Here is a 17,444-nt window from a genome sequence, read left to right as displayed (position 1 = left end):
CCAGTTGGATACATTCAGCAGAGCAGGTTACAGAGGTATTGTGGCCTTGGTGTAGACCTTAACCACGTGAATGGCATTGCAAATTGCTGACTGGCTGGGGAACACCATTTCAATCTGTCTTGAAGTTTGGTTTTGGACCTCGAGGCTATGTACACCTTGATACAGCTACACGGTTAAAATTGTTGAGCACTGTGTAATTTCAGTAAATTAAAAATGGATTACTTTTCACTTGAATACAAAATATAAAGTCAATAAAAAAAATGTAAAGCAACATTTCTAGAAGATTAAATGCTAAAGTGTTCTATTAAAAGTTCAATACAACTGAACTGGATTAAAATCATTGTTCACGCTTCTGTTAGTTATATATGTAGAAATTAGTCAAATGTAACAAAGATTCTTAGTCTCGACTCGCTTGCTCCCGTAATTCATTTGTAATCTCGGGACTACTTTGAGGGATTTGTTGTAGAAGATGGGAGGAAGGTCATGTATTGATTGAAACCCTCACAGGAGTTGGTAAGGCAAGTACGTGCATCAACCTCGTCTGGGCGATGTGCTTACAAATGGCGATCTTGAGCTCTTGTCTGGATGTGAATGTTTGTTCAATTCTGCTTTCCGCTCGTTAATATTGTGATTTATTCACATCTTGCATGGACCGTCAACGATTTTATCGCATCCTTCCTATCTGAGGTATTGGTAAAGATCACTGCGATTTTATATTTGTCAAAAGAGAAAAGCGCACTTGATTTAAATGCGCGTGTGCCTCAGTGGACCAACTAAATTGCATGCGTTTATGGTGCAGGGTGTAAGGGAAATGTTGCGCAAACGATTCCCTTTTTACTTGAACCATCCCCGCATTTAGTCAAATGGAACGACACACTGTTTGCATTATTTGCAAAACACTCACATCCCTTTTGTGGGAAAACATGGTAGTTGGGGGAGGGGTGGGGTGGTCGGTGTTATCTCCTCCCAAGGACTTTCTGCCTGTTAGTCTTATCCAGTTCTCTGGATTTAAGCAGAGCTGAGGTTATTGGATGCAGAGGCTAAGCGGAATGGAAGGTTTTGCGGATGGGGCGCCAATGTTACAAATAGGTTAGTCCTGGCTTGGAATATATTCGACTGCCTGAATCACTCCTTGCAGTTGCTTTGAAAGTGTTCACTATGCATACTCCTTATTCACAAGACAAGTTCATGTACTTTAAATAACCTAAAATGTGAACACCAAGTCAAGTCCGATACAACTTAAGCACACAAGTCGTTCATCACTAAAACATTAATTGAGCGCTAATTCTCTGTGTGTGTCTGCAGATAAAGTACAAGTGTACTCGTGAAAATGCTATCATACTATGACATCCCATGCCGGCCCTCTGTGTTCTGTCTTCTTTTAGAATTTCATCTAGTTCGGCAGAAAGCAAAATTGTTCTTCAAAAGAGGATAAACTATTCTAAAAACTGTGGTTAAAAACTATAAAAAAAACAAAACAAAACATTAAGCTACCATTTATAGGACACATCCATACTTTTGGCCCTCATTTCGGGGAAAACGTGAGTCTTATATTTGGAGAATTACGGTAGTAAGAGAAGTTGGCCTTCTCATTCGATTTTTGGTGTAATTTACTGCTATATAGTGACAAGCATTGCTGCTTGTTGGCATATTCTTTCTGAATTGTACACTATCTAGGGCAAGAAATTAAAGATTATAATAGAGTTTAGTTGTATGTCAAGATTTGGTGTTAAGTGTGAATCAATTTTTGTGCAACAATAATTGTTTTCGAAACAACAGGTCGGAAGAAGTAACATATGTGGCTGAAACCTCCAGTCCCTGTCCCAGCTTTCACACTGTCACTAGCCAACCTTTTTTACAATTCAAATACCACCTCCAAGTGTGAAAAAAAAAAATGCCTGGAACTGTTAATACCAGTCATGAAACAAATATTGTAAGAATGTCAGCTGTTTTGTGTTCATCTGTGCAAAGTTGTTTATTAATGCATGTGCTTTGAGCTTGAGCAAGTGCAGTGATACATTTTTTTTTCCTGAAAATAGGCGACTAACTTACTCCTTAACCTTTTGTTTTCCCTTTCATTGTGAGATTTTGAGAACGATCTTGTCTTGTGTGTTTCTTTTTATGCCAGTCATAGTTACAGTCCATGACCCGTATTTCTAGATCATTTGTAGCCTAAGCTTAGCTTGCCGTTGTGGGCAATTGGTTACTGCTGGTCCTTATATCTGGGGCACCACTGTCATCGAAATAAATTTGGCATCAGTGTAATTTCCTACTCATTCACGAAGCGTTTTGGTACATGTCCCATGACATAATTCTTAGTTTAATGATGCTTTACACCCGCAAAGATTGGCAATTACGCTTAAATGACTCCGTGTTTGTAAATATTTTTTTTCTGATGTAATAAAATTATTCATCCAATTAGTCCCAAGATCCATTGCTGGTTTGGAATGATGGCACTCTGGAGGAATTCATTAGGATTAAACCCAGTAGCGCCAGCACAATATGATGGAATCATAATATTTAATGTAAACCACAGCTGGCTTCAAAACTATATTGCAGCGTGATACATAGTGTTTTTCTTTAGTTGGCGCTAGCTTCATAAAAGCCCTGCAACTTCCAGGCATACTTTTGATTCACTGTATGAAAGACATCCATCAGGGGGAAAATAAGACAAATTGTTGTCTCGTCTACAGCATCGCAGGAGGAGGCCCCAAGAAGGATGATTTGGAAAAGAAGAGGGAGGATGTTCTAAACATATTTTCAGTTGCCTCCGGTCATCTGTATGAGCGTTTTCTACGGTATGAGCTCCTCATTTCTCAGAGCCTCTCATCAGTTCCGCTCCAGGCTCGAAAAGTCATCTTCTTTTCAGCCTTGATCCTGTGAATTCTCCCTCTCCTTCCGCCTCTATTTCAGGATCATGATGCTGTCCGTCCTTCGCCACACCAAAACGCCCGTCAAGTTCTGGTTTCTCAAGAATTACCTCTCCCCTTCGTTCAAGGTATCGCTCACATCCTTATCACTCTGGTGTGCCTCATTGGCCCCATAGTCAACTTATTAGGTTAGGTTGTTACATTTTGTCTTTAATTTTTTTCATGTTATCATTAATACCTTTAAAAACACAATTTGCCATTTTATGACTACTGAAAATGACATCATATGCGCTGAAGGCATAGCTTGTGAATGTCACATGGCCAACCGATGAGCCATTAGGATAGCTGATGTCATTTTTAATCGACAGCAAGTGGTAAAAAGTAAAAAAAATTGCACATGGAAAATAATTTGTCTTCTAATTAATTGGCACTTTTTACTGGTTTAAATAGCTTAATATGCGGGCTGGAATGCTCTACAGGGGTGGTCCTCAAATGGGGGTGTGTGCCCCCCTGGGGCTATATGAAGATATATCACGGCGTCTGTGAGATTTTGACAATGTTGCTAAAGATATCAGCATGTAATTTAATGCTATTTTTAATGCCGTGAAAGGAATAGTACATTTTTCTTTTCAAATTAAGAGTAAATTGATAAGAACACGAAACAGCTTAGGGCTAAATTGTTATATTGCAGTCACAAACTGTTTTATGCCTTTATTTCGTTTTATATAAATGAGTATTGCCCTTTGATACATTTTTTTTGCTGAAATTAAATAATGTTACACAGTGTATTTGCTGAATAAAATATGCACAATGCTTGCATTGGTTAGGGTGTACTTGGCTGGAAAAAATATCTATATTTCACGGCGTGTAATTTTAAAAAGGTTTACGACCACTCACACCACATTTCATTTTGTTTTTATTTGAATTACGACAGACTCAAGTATAAGTCTCTGGTGTACAAAATCACGCTTGATGTCTTTATGCTAGAAAAAAATAAAGCACCGAGTTTGGTAAATTGGGCTTCGATCTCTGAATTCATGTTAAAAATCATTAGGCGTCTGACTGGTAATTTATTTGGGTCAAGGCATGCAGCCATCCATTCCATTGGTAGTTAAGGTGGACGCATGCTGCTTTTTCAACCTCACTTTGTATAACACATTCCTCTTTAAGATTCCTTTTGATGGCATCATTCCTTTGATTTGTCTTCTACCTTGAAAAAAAAACACAGCATCTCCAAATGCACCTTTAGTTCATCATCTGTAAACAAACATATGCCTTGGCAAATAGTGTCTCATCACTTCTGTTTACCGGTTGATAGTGCACGCCAACAAAAGGTGAATTAGTTCTTGATAACGGGTATTCATCTTCGTGTCAGTTGCACGAACTGACACTGACCTCATCGCAATAAGAGCTGGCCCAAAACGATGCTCACATAAAAGCACACCTTTTTCCCATTATGTCTTCTTTTGAAGTTATATCAAGCAATTAAGCTGCTGTCGCAAATTACATATCTTGAGTCACTGTCAGTCTTTTATGAAAATTACGGCGTGCAAATTGAGCTAACTATACATCGTCAAATATAGTCATGTTGTACCTCCCGGAGAAAGTGTGCGACAAAATACTCTGTAGTGCCAACAACAGAACAGTTGTTAACAAAAGTGCTACTAGCGCAAATTTTCGCCTTATAAATCATGAAATATGGTGCACATAAATGCAGAGATATAACATTTTTATGGGTGATTGTTTTCTCTAGCTATTTATTTATTTGGGGATGTATTATTCACAGGAAATTACTTTGTTTCAGCCCTCAATTATGGGGACCCAAAGTGCCAAAATTAAGTAAATAAATGTATCATTTAATAATTGTGTGTGCGTGTGTGTGTGTGCGTGTGTGTGCGTGTATATATATATATATATATATATATATATATATATATATATATATATATATATATATGGACCATGTAATAATTAAATAGAACATTTATATATACATGCACACTGTATTTTTATGTATAATCATTGGTAATTTAATTAATTATACAGTTAATGAAACACTGATTTATTTAATTCCATATTTAATTATTTAAACTTTTCATTAGTGACAAATTGATTTTCATCAATTACTGACACTTTTATCGAATTATTAAGCGAAACGTTTATTTAATTTTCAGTCCTCAGCGCTCAATAGAATTAGCACTTATTGGTTAACTTGTTATGGTACTAAGATGTTATTGATTTGGTTTTATTACTCGATCGTTGATACGAAGCAACTTGGATCCATTCTTTAGGAGACCATCTCCCACATGGCAGAATCGTACGGCTTCCAATATGAACTTGTGCAGTACAAGTGGCCGCGCTGGCTCCACCAGCAGACGGAGAAGCAGCGCATCATCTGGGGCTACAAGATCCTCTTCCTGGACGTCCTCTTCCCCCTGGCTGTGGACAAGATCATTTTTGTGGACGCCGACCAAGTCAGCATGAGAAGCGAGCTCATCAAGATGGCCACAGCGCTGCCTGAGATCTCTCGTGAAAATGTTACGGCCTTCTCTTTGCAGATAGTTCGGGCGGATCTGAAGGAGTTGCGAGATCTGGACCTGGCGGGCGCCCCTTACGGCTACACACCTTTTTGTGACAGCCGCACGGAGATGGACGGCTATCGATTTTGGAAGAGCGGTTATTGGGCGTCGCATCTGGGACAAAGGAAGTACCACATCAGGTGCACGTCGACTCTGAATGTTACCATACTACCGCCACAAACTCGATAAAAATCTAATTTTTTTCATTTTTATTTTTTGGTCCAATTTGGAAGGGGCCTGGTTCCGATCGCAAGAGATGCAGTGATGAATTCTCAACTAATTTTATGATCACATGTTAAGTTAGCCTACCTTTACTATTTTTTTTTTGTACCTTTTTATTCCGTCCTATTTGGCCATTTTAATTCCTTTTACATTTCTTGACCAATTCAAACAACTTCAAATTCCAACTTCAGTATGCTCCCCAGGCTGTTATTTTTGTCAATACCAAAATTTGAATGTTTTTTTTTCTCCTAAATACTACTTTTTTTTTTTTTTTTTTTTTTTTAACTATACACTGTTCTTTTTATTCTTACCACAATTCTTTCCCCAAATTTCCAAATGAAAGCATAGTAAAATTCCATTCCATAATGTTCTGTATTATTCCATACAAATCATGAAAAATGATTCTAATATTCCGTGATTCCAAATTTCCACGTCATTCCGAATTTTCTCATCAAAACATTCGCACACAATTTTTCCAGAAGTTGCATCCTTTTATCACCACGGGGAGATCATCGCTTCAACACTTGACAGTTTTATCATTTCACACAGATGGAATGTCGGGAGTCTGGAAATTTTTTTCAAGGCTACCGCGATTTGCGAGCTAATCAGGTTCAATAACACAATGGTTAGAGAGATCCATTCCTTGTCACTTTGTGAGTCCTTTTTGGACAAAGCAGCGCTCAAAGTCCTTACTGCGAGAAATCATTATTTCAAGTAGGACTCCTGGTATTGCCTGTTTAAAAGCCTTTTTTTTCCGCTGTATAAATTTACGGCATTGACTGTGCCACGGACAGCCCCCCCCCCCGTACCCCTGCGGTGTGCCACGGTGAACAAAAGGTTGGGAAACACTGTCCTAGAAAATCCGGCTAGTTTTCAAAATAAAAGGGTTTTCAACGTAGATTAGGCTTCAGACTTGGATAATGCATTGGATGGAAATAGTTCATTATTTCGGGTGCGGCCCATGTGGCCTGGTATCAGTTGATCCACGGACCCTTACTGGGCCGCGGACCAGCGGTTGGGGACCTCTGGTTTACAGTACTCTCGTCTGCATTATTAGCATTGTATCAGAAGTGGATTAGCTGCATTGAGACACCCTACTGATGATTGATTGATCGTTTAGATACCTGTTAAATAAATTTCAACATTAAATATTATCCGGTTTCTAAAGACATCATGATTTTTTTTTTTTTTTTTTTTTTATTGTATCAATATAAAACGACTTTGGAAAACGATGATCAAGATTTTTAAAGCCCAAACCTGTAACTGGCTCATAATTCAGGTTTGGGCTATTTGTACACTGTCAATTTGAAATCGTCTGCATTTTGTTTTGATTTTTAATAAAGGAAAGGAAATTAAAATCATCATCAGAGGAATCGAGTAATGAATACATTCGTCTTTGCTCTACTGTATACTTGGCTATACTCAACACTATTTATAAAGGCTTAAAACAACCATAGCTGCGTTTAAAGTGCTATACATGCCATAAATCAGCCACCCAATAACAAAGACAGTTTCAAAACAATAAATTAATACTGTAGCTTGGCTTTTATGACGCGCCTACCACTTCCCGAATGTGTCCATGTGTTTTTATGAATCAACTCCTCAGAGTCATTTTATGGCTTTTCTGAAGTGCTTTTTATGGGGCTTTTAGTAGGAGATTTCTCACACCTGCCCGCTATCCTCCGTCCCGCCGTATCTCCTCCGCAGCGCGCTCTACGTGGTCGATTTGAAAAAGTTCCGCAAGATCGCCGCCGGCGACAGACTGCGAGGACAGTACCAAGCCCTGAGCCAGGACCCCAACAGTCTGTCGAACCTGGACCAGGTAAGACAGCCGGTATTGATTCAGCGTTTATTGTCTTTGAAAGGGCAGAGTTGGAAATACACTTTTTGGTGTGTACCTGCATTTTGCTTGTAGGACCTCCCCAACAACATGATCCACCAGGTGGCCATCAAGTCTCTCCCTCAGGAGTGGCTGTGGTGTGAGACGTGGTGCGACGACGCCTCCAAAGCGGCGGCAAAGACTATCGACCTGGTGAGCAGCTGCCACAGGAAAAACAAACTTCCCTTCGACGGGAGCTGGGTGATAAGGTCCAAAAAATAAATAAAATCTCAACTTTCTTCAATCATTTTCAACCGGTGGCAGGCAAACTTTTTTCTCGATGGCTGCAAAGTGTTTAAATATAAATTGTACTTGGAAAAAAAAAAGTCATTATCAAATTAACTCATCCAATCCCAAAGAGGTCAGACATTCAATCCTAAATATTTATTTGTATTTTTTTTCCATTTAATTATAAATTGTACTTGAAAAAAAAAGTAATTATCAAATTAACTCATCCAATCCCAAAGAGGTCAGACATTCAATCCTAAGTATTTATTTGTATTTTTTTTCCATTTCAGAGTATTAGGCTAAAGGACTGTCTAAATATGGCGCATTCATTGCCAACACAGTAAAAACGTTTTTGACGTATAGCAGTAAACGAGTTTGATGCATTTTCCCCACATGATGAATTTTCCCAGCGTTACATCTGAGCCCGTAAGTGTGAAGCCATTTTTTTGTCATGTTTGTGGCGCAGTGCAACAACCCCAAAACCAAAGAGCCCAAACTGACGGCGGCGGCGAGGATCGTACCCGAGTGGGTCGACTACGACAAGGAAATCAAGCGGCTACTCGAGGGGATCCACCACCGCGAAGACGCCCCCACGTCCGAACGGACCACTTCGCAACCAAGTCCAGGTGAGAGCGCCATGAGCAAAACGAGAGTTTCATCTTGTACGATTACAACTTTGTTTAAAAAAAAAAAAAAATATGCTACATACAAGTGCAATTTATTATAATTACGATATAGAAGGTATTTAATATATTATTATATAACATAGAATATTATATAAGGGATATTAGAATATAATATTGTTGTATCATATATATATATATATATATATATATATATATATATATGATTCAGAATCAGTTTTAACATAAACCTAACTTTCATAGATTGTGCAAAAAAAAAAAAAGGTTTTCAGTTTTGTGCAAAACGTATTTAAATCTCACATTTATATTGTTTAACTATTTCAAACTATTTTGCAAAATTTCTGTTTCACAATTTTGCTTATTTTCAAATCGGTGATGTGCATAACTAAATTGAATCAAATAAATTTGTTGTTCTGGCTTACGCCAGATAATTAAAATTACATTTAAAACTATTTTCAAAAAAGTGGTTACACATTTGAAAGCAAGGTTGAAAAAAAAAATAGTACAATGTTTAAAATATACGCAAAAATTCAACTTTTCTCTCAAATTTAAGCTTATCCCTTCATTAAAAAATTAACTAATAGATTAAAACTGTCATGTTCAATCATTTTTAGGACTTATGTTGTCTTTTTGTAGTCTTATGGTATATTTCTAAAAAAAACATTATTAAAATGATATGTTTTTTATATATTTATATTTATTTTATATATTTATCTATTATATAATTGAAAATAATAAAAAGACAAGTGCTTTCAATGCTGACACTTCCCACCCAAATTTGGACTACATGCTACTGTTCTTTCCGTATTAAAAAAAAAAAAAAAAAAAAAAGCTCCTTTTTCCACCCAATTACTTGCAAAACTTGTTTTCTTTGCCAGGCCACGAGCGAGATGAACTTTAGCAAAAGGGGTCACATGCGGTCGCCCCGAGTCAAGACGATTGCACGCACACTGGAGATATTATTTGGAATATTTGCCACGTGTGCTCCTGCAGTCAATTTTCTGCCTTCACGCCTGACGTGTTCAAATAAGGAAGTGGGAGGCGCACTCGCAAGCGCCGAGGAGTCAACGCAGACGCGTCAGGTTTGTGCTGGCATACATTGCACTCAAATCAAGTCTTATTATTTCACAAAAAAAAAAAAATGGGAAAAATATGAAGAATCACACTAGAACGAAGTCTATCAATAATAAACCGTCCTTTAGATTTAGCTGTTATAAGTCAACAGAATGCCACTACAAGAAAAATCGTTGTTATATTAGGAGTGAAAAATGAAATTTGATAGTTGTTACATTTTCATACAGTTTTGTTTTTGTGAGGTTTTTTTTTTTTCTTCAATTCATTGGATATTGTGTTGCTACTTCTTGTGTCTGTCGCAGAGGAATATGTCACGGTACTGTTGTCGTGTAAAATCTCAAGTATGTGTTTCCGTATCCATGCTTCACCAGTGTGCCACATAAACACGATACATTATGCCAGCCGTCTATGGAATTTTTGCATTGTGTGCTAGCATCAAGCTAGCGAACATTCTTAGGGAGTCTTAGGGAGTAGTGGGGCTGCACAATTAAACAAGCGGTATACAAACAAAGCTTCAAGGCTTGATACTTACAAATAGTAATAATAAACTATATAATAACTTATAATAAACATAGTAAATTTGGCACATAGGACAACACAGCTAACTTACTTGCTGAGTGAAAAAAATGAAGGCTGCTTAGAACCAAGCACATTTTTTACTTTTAAGCAAATTTTAATCAATTACTAGTCAAAATGTAATTTTGTCAATTTATTCCAATTTATTGCCAATTGGATTTTTCAAAATGGATCTCAATTGACAACCAGCACTGTATATATTAGGAATCGCGTGAGAAACCTAATGCCATTTCACTCTGGTAAATAATATATTAGGAAGGAGAGGCTTTTGTCATGCATATATGTGGGAAACATTGCCCCCTGCTGGTAGCATGACAAAGTGCTTAATTTGACATACAAACATTTGCTGGATTTTTAAATGTTAATATCGCCAAGAATCAGCTAAATTAATCGTGGAATCGTCACGTTTCCTATTCAACACTTAATACTCCTTTTCTTATAAACCGTTGCCTAACAACAGCCTCTGCATTTTCAAAGACATGTATTTAGCAAAAAGCCATACAGTAGCTAAGGCACACACTCGTTCATCCATTTTTTTTTTTTTTATTGTAATAGGGGCCTGTTGGAGGCTTCTTAAAACCTGAGCAAAACTTTCATTAACTGCAAAAGATTTTGATATGACTGGTTTACTTTTTCATGTTCAATGTCTCCATGATTTTTAACTTATTATGTTGGATCTTTGTTAGATATTGCCACCAGGCTAAAATGATGGCCAAAAGCATTTCTTCTGAAAACAAGAGCTAAATACTTAGGCAATTCATTCCGTGAGTAGACTGAGGATCTCCTCGGCTGAGGAAGTGAGTCATTTTTGCAGATATTTAGGAAAAAAAATGCCTTTGGCCATTATTTGCAGGTTTTCAGTATTCTGGTCTCAGGAATGGACGTTGTGTTGTATCTTGGCCAAAGAGCCTTCAGAGAAAGCCTTTGCGGTCCATGTTTCAAATGTGGATGAAAATAAACACACACACACACAAAAACTGTTGTTCTGTCGTGTGATTAAGCACAATTGTCTGAAGTGTGTTTTACGATACATAAATAAGCTCTTTATTTACAGATCAAGACAGGTTCCTGTCTTATAAAAATAGCAATTTGTTGGCACGTACAAAATGATTTTCCTGGATGCGCCCCAAAAAACAACACGTACTTTGCTCCATTGGCTAAAAAGCTCCTCTTTTGTTTGCATAGCAACGTGTCATATTCAAAATGGAGGAGTCCGCGTGTTGTCAAACTGCTTTAATCAAGCCCAAAGAAAAAGAAAAAAAGACTTAGGTCTAAGCTCCAGTGTCCTCAGTGGAAGTTGAATTTGAAGTGAAAGTTTCCCGATCCGAACGGATTGAATCCATGGAAGTTGTGGAAGTGATGGCCTCCGTGGTGAGCCTGCTGACTCTCGGGGTCCATGGGGTCTTCGCCATGGTCGAATTTGGTTCTCATCTCTGGAGGACGTAGACGGGAAAACGCGGTTTCAGAAATAACACACACACAAAAAAAAAACACATTTGAGTGCTGCTTACCCGGGTCGGTGAGGACCTCCTTGGCCTGAGCGATGTCTATAAACTTCTTTTCGGCCGCCTTTTTTTCTTCTGGATCCTGGAAGTTGTCCGGGTGCCATTGCTGAGCCAGCTTTCGGTACGCTTTGATGATCTCCTTCTTCTGGGCCGTCCTGTCGTATGACACGGTGACAAACCTCCATGACGCGATAGATCCAAGTGATGATATTGGCTTTCGTAGTTTTTACCTCTTCACCCCCAAGATCTTGTAGTAGTCTCTCTTCTGAGACTGCTTGAGGAGGCGCTGGGCTTTCTCCAGACCTTCTTTGATCTGACGGTCATTTTCGCTGTATTGAGACGCGTTTTCGTAATCCTTAATAGCTGCAAAGCATCGGAGAAACATTTAGGGTTGCTCCGATACCATTTTTTGGCCCCCGATACCATGCTGTGTGGTATTGACCAATATCAAACCAAACAGATACCAACTCATGGATTTTTTTTTTTCTTTAAGATAAGACTTCATACACTCTTGGGCGTATCACATCCCTCTCGGTTTTGTGATTCAGGGCTATACAAATCAAATTTGATTATTTTAGAGGATTTTTTTTTTCTATATTCATGGAAGTGCACTGCAGTGTTTAAAATAGCTTACGGCCATGAAAGACCTTACTGTATTTATTCATTCATTTATTTTTATTGCTAGCATGGTACACATTTTTTTATGCACCACATATCCAATATTTTGTTTAAAAGATTGTCTTCAATGGAAGAAAGCTGTAATTGAAATACCGTGATACTTTTGAGGTTGTCAGAATCTGACATCGGCCCATGTCTATTTGGAACTGTTGCTCTTGTAGCATGACAAAACTTGCTATGTAGCTTCAGATGAAATGTAAACAGCGCATACAAATGATTTGAGAGTGCTCACCCTCCTCGTACTGTTCATTCTGGATGTAGGCCTCGGCCCTGTCCTTTAGCACGTTGACGTTGCGCGGGTCCGACTGAAGGACGTCGCCGCACACATTTATGGCCCTGGCGGCCTGCTGCTGACTCTGTCCCAGCCAATGTATTAGAACTAGAACAAGTGTTGGAAAAGGGCGCCGGGGAGGAGTGGCCTTACCTGTGTCAAGGCGTGGCAGATGCGCTCCTTGGCCAGGATCGTGAAATGAGCCACGTTGGGCTCCGTCTTCATCACCGCCTCGAATTTGCTCACGGCGTCCTCGTACCTGCAAGGGAAGCGCAAGAGATGAAGTGCTCCACCTCGAAGATGACGTAATTCAGCAAACCAACTGTAGTAGTTGGGCTCCCCCTAGTGGTAAGCATAGACATGTCGATGCTTTTCTTGAAAGTGGAACACAAGAATGCATGCGGCAAGGCAAACAGGCGCACCTCTGCTCTTGAATGAGTTCCTCAGCAGATTGGATCTGTTTGTTGAGCTTCTTGACCTGCTTGTAATGACTGAAGCACTGCTTGTGATCGGGGTCCAGCTTGAGACACTCGCGCACCTCGCTGTACGGTACATCACATAGAAAGATGCAGAAAATTACACCCTATGTTGCACTTAACTGTCTTAACTTTTTTTTTTTTTTTTTTTTTTTTAACCCAGCTGCGACTTTAGGCTGTGTGCAAAGTAGTGACATCTAGGTCATTTCCCATGCAACTTTGATAATTGCATGTAGAAATAAAGATTTGCTTGGTTTTGAAAGACCATCAATAAATTCCATGATATATATGTCAAAATACAAGGATTTGTGTGTGATAATGACACCAGGATTACATGTGTGCAACTGTAAATGTTACAAGTATAAAAAGGTTTAAATCTAGTTATACTGGCCAATCTTTGACAATAAACAGCTGAAATAATAATCCGGTTCCAACACAAAATGTAAATCAATGCATAAATTCAGCTGTACAAAATATATATTTTTTTAAATAATATGAAACAGTTTTAAAAGTTTACTATACAATGTTCTATATTTGGGTATAAAAATGTCAACTGGTCCCATCCTATTGGAACCGTACCAGCTGATATTGGCAGATTCACCGCTTCACATATTGGGAGTCCACTTAGCTTCATGCAAACAAACAATGCAAAATGCAGTTGAAGGTCTAATGAATATCATCAGTGTGTTCTAATTTTGTGTAGCAAATATTTGAGCACAAATGTTAGCGCAACACCTGCAAACAATATAACATTCATTACGGGCATATATTCTTAATCCTCTGCGAAGAATAATTTCTTTCACCAGAGGGAGCTGCAAAAAAAAAAAAAAAAAAAAGTGCCAAAAGCATTTGTCGGGAGTGTTGGATTAGGAAAAGACTTGTCTTACTTGAGGGACATCTCGTGGTCTCCCAAGTTATAGTAGATGGTGCTGAGCTGATAGAAGGCCTGCGTGTTGTCGTTCCTCAACTTGGACAAGACCTTCAGGTCGCTGATGGCCTTCCCCATCTCGCCCATCTGAACGAAGCAGTCGGCGCGCATCTCGCGAGAGCTCGCGTCCCAAACGCAAGTCTGTAGCGAGGATGCGGGTCAATCAATTGTGTGAACAAACACTAAAAAGACCCAATGGTCGCGGAGAAGCAGAGTTGAGGTTTCGTGCCTCAATGATGGCGTCCAGCAGCTCGGCGGCCGCCGCGTAGTCTTTCCTGTCGTAGCTGCTCCGCGCCTGAGCCGCCAGACGCTGGAGCTCGTCCGATTTTGCCAGCTGATCCTGGGCCTCGGTTGCCTCCTTGTCACTGGGGTGCCCCTTCAACTGAAAATATCACACATACTTACATGAATTCAAATATATTAACCCAGAATGGTTAACTGATAATATTTTTTCTGGCTTTTCAAATTGAGAGCATTTTGATTAGAACATGAAACAAATTATTGCTCGACTGTGTTAAAATGACTGTTTTATGTCTATTTCATAAACAATTAGAAACAAAAGATTTTAGAGCATCTATTTTCTGGAGTTCCTGAAAAAAAAATAACAGGAGATGTGGTCACGATCAAAACTTCTGGGAATTGTTCATCCCACTGGTTAATCAAGTAAATGCAAAACTATGTTTGGCTCATTTTGAGTTTGTTCAACGTTGATTTTTTTATCTATTTTGTATGGTTTAGTAATAAAAAAATAAAAATTAAGCTATGTTACACAAAAGGGATTTATGTCATACTTGCCAAGCTTTTTGAAACTCAGTCACAGGTCATCGTTTTCATTATGTAAAAATCAAATGTCTTATTTTGATTGGACACAAACGATAAACTATCTGACAGAAATCAGACTATCTACAATTGAGAAGCTGAATTTTGAGGATCTGTACGATTTTAAGCTAAACGGTGGCTCTAAACGATGACTCAATTATTAAAATAGTATGTCATTTAATACATACTTCAACAGTCAATCTAGCCGCAGAGCAACACTGACACCCTCAGGCCAAATCGCATTTTTCTCAATGCGGTTGTGTGGTCCACTTACCACCTTCTTAAAGTCCATTTCGGCTTCATCCAGCTTGCCTTGCTTTAGAAGGAGGTTTCCCCTCTGGAGACGAGCCTGACAAAGATAGACAAAAATATATATGTAAAATGCGCCATGTGTTGATGATGATGAACAGCCATGAAATCGAATTCAAATCCACACTGATGGGTAACCAGTAAAAAACAGGAAATGAGATCATGTATTTATGGTGGCAACAGATGGACTGGTTAGTTCCACGAGAAAAAAAAAATGTTTTGACAATTCAACACTCACAGACGTGAAGTCGGGTTTGAGTTCGATGACTCTGCTCAAATCTGGCAACGCCGACTTCGACTTTCCCATGGCCAGATACACCGTGGCTCTCCTGTAATAGGCCAGGTAGTTCTTGGGATCTCCATCTAACCAGAGGACATCAATGTTTAATTACATGGAAGACATATCATATGGATTTTCTTAGCGCTTACCAACAGCAGCATGGAAGTGAGAAAGCGCGTCAGCTAGTTGTCCTGCTGCAAGAAGCTTCTTGCCCATCTCCATGTGATGGTCCACGCTGCCTTCCATGCCACCCTTGATTCCTGACAAAACAATTAAATAGCTTTAACTCAGAAGAGGGACCAGTCGAAAATATACAATTGCATCGCTACTTCTGAATGCCTCGTTACAAGAAATTCAAGTTACGAAAAACCTCTTTGTAAAAGTATTGTCTAGTTACAAAAGAAAATTCAAGTTACGAAAGGTGAAATTGTTGGCTTACAACATTGAGACGCGGAACACAGGCGCTTGTTTGATCATATGTTTACGGTCTTGCACTTTTCATCTTTACACGTTTGATTCGCTTTCCTCTAATGGTGCACACTGTAGAACAAACTTAAAACTTGCATTAGCTACAGCTAACCTTGTACATCTTCACTAAAAAAAAAACAAAAGTACCAAAAAAGAGGTTTAATCTCTACTTCGCGGATTTCTTCTTCTGCCGGTATTTTTGGGAACACAAGCAGCGCGACAAACAAGTCTATTTTGCATTGGGTGCAGAGTACGTATATTCCCTAAGTATTGTTATGACGTGTAAATGCGCCATAATGCTATAATTAGTGATTTTATTGGCAATTAATTACAACTGGGGAGTGTTTAAACTTGATTGTTGAACACTTTGAATTGTACACATACTTTGACTAAATACTCACTTTTTTTAAATATAGAGGTTTAGGTGGATATTTTTGTAATTTTGTAAAACTGACTAGCTTAAAATAAGTGGTCACCCCTGTCTAACACAACAAAATTGTGTGTCGCGAAACATGCTTCATGTCAGTTCCCACATACGGTCACAAATGGGTAACTTAGGTAAATTAAAAAAAAACATGTACAGAAAGAAACGGTTTAAACGTGTTAAAAGGCAACACATTTGGAAAACGAGTGGAAAAGCTGTTAGCTAACATGCTAATGTTTTGACTTTTGGGGCTGGGCTGACGTTAGCGCTGTTATCGATGTAGCTAACGCTCATCCGTAGGTATACAGAAATACCAAAAAGCAGACATTCAGTGTCGTAAAACAAACTAAAGCTTTTTCCGCGTTACGATAGCTTTGCTTACCTTCGAATCGCATGTCAATCAAAACAAGAACATATGGCAAGTAAGTTAGGATCTTGTGAGCCACGTGCTCTATGGAAACCATGGCGAAATCGTGCGCGAGTGACTCCCGGAGTACGTGCGGAGGCGACAAGTGGTCAAAAAAGACAGTGTTACGAATCCGTTTGGGTTGAATGCCCAAATAAGTCCCATATGTGTTGACAGGTTCGCAGCGATGAGGTGGAAGCGAGACGATCGTCTTTCTCGTTCTTCATCTGGCAAACACACACAACTACGCGGATCGGTCGTGGGGCACGCTGATTGGCTGCCGTCTTCAAGAAAACCGCGCCCACCCCAAGCGCTTCAACTCAGTGAAACCACGGCAGCATTAAGGCGTGTGTGGATACACCCAATTTTACTCAGCTATTTCGGTCATCATTGATTTTTTTATTTTTTTTTTTGCCTTCCGGCATTTGTGTATTTGTGGTCTATATCTCTTTTGGTAAATGAATTTTATGTTTAGAAACGAATATTAACTATTTAATGGGCCACTATTTTCGTTTTGGGACATGAACTTTAAAATGTTTTAAATTTTAGATACTGTTTTGGAAGTTAAGTCAGCTCATTAAACCTTCTGTTGTACTCGGTGTACATATGCATAAAAAGAACACCTAAATACATTATTTGTTGGGGGAGAGTGGTGCACTTTAAAGTAGGGTTACCAGCAAGATTTTTTTTTTCTACAGCCAGCCCTTGTTTTAGCACATTTCTGGTTAAATCGTCAAAAGTTGAAATGTTTTATTGATCATCATATTAAGGACTACTGAACATCACTTGTCGAAAAAAAAACAAAGCG

At 38.8% G+C, this 17,444-nt stretch overlaps 2 protein-coding genes across 2 annotated transcripts in view; one reads left to right on the top strand and one right to left on the bottom strand.

Annotated features, from left to right (window-relative positions):
• The window catches only part of uggt2 (UDP-glucose glycoprotein glucosyltransferase 2), a 39,911-nt gene extending 30,017 nt beyond the window's left edge, over positions 1 to 9,894 (top strand). The window contains exons 33-40 of the mRNA XM_088415118.1: positions 2,694 to 2,798; positions 2,914 to 2,998; positions 5,162 to 5,344; positions 5,429 to 5,589; positions 7,379 to 7,493; positions 7,587 to 7,703; positions 8,245 to 8,404; positions 9,301 to 9,894. Coding sequence (XP_088271244.1) covers positions 2,694 to 2,798; positions 2,914 to 2,998; positions 5,162 to 5,344; positions 5,429 to 5,589; positions 7,379 to 7,493; positions 7,587 to 7,703; positions 8,245 to 8,404; positions 9,301 to 9,323 — 949 coding nt within the window. The 3' untranslated portion in view covers positions 9,324 to 9,894. The remainder of the gene's footprint in view (positions 1 to 2,693; positions 2,799 to 2,913; positions 2,999 to 5,161; positions 5,345 to 5,428; positions 5,590 to 7,378; positions 7,494 to 7,586; positions 7,704 to 8,244; positions 8,405 to 9,300) is intronic.
• Positions 9,895 to 11,088: 1,194 nt separating this feature from the next.
• On the bottom strand, positions 11,089 to 16,899 carry dnajc3a (DnaJ (Hsp40) homolog, subfamily C, member 3a). Its single transcript, XM_088415119.1, has 12 exons — positions 16,613 to 16,899; positions 15,488 to 15,598; positions 15,297 to 15,421; positions 15,024 to 15,098; positions 14,160 to 14,312; positions 13,890 to 14,071; positions 12,949 to 13,068; positions 12,680 to 12,785; positions 12,488 to 12,611; positions 11,808 to 11,940; positions 11,584 to 11,732; positions 11,089 to 11,505 (listed from the first exon to the last, which is right to left on the bottom strand). The coding sequence occupies exons 1-12, from the start codon at positions 16,692 to 16,694 to the stop codon at positions 11,360 to 11,362; spliced, it is 1,506 nt and encodes a 501-aa protein (XP_088271245.1). The 5' UTR covers positions 16,695 to 16,899; the 3' UTR covers positions 11,089 to 11,359.
• Between the last annotated feature and the right edge of the window lie 545 nt (positions 16,900 to 17,444).

The sequence above is a fragment of the Hippichthys cyanospilos genome, chromosome 5 (assembly GCF_059441005.1).
Source record: "Hippichthys cyanospilos isolate Australia breed blue-spotted pipefish chromosome 5, RoL_Hcya_1.0, whole genome shotgun sequence".
Lineage (NCBI taxonomy): Eukaryota > Metazoa > Chordata > Actinopteri > Syngnathiformes > Syngnathidae > Hippichthys > Hippichthys cyanospilos.
This window is presented reverse-complemented; position numbering and strand designations above follow the sequence as displayed.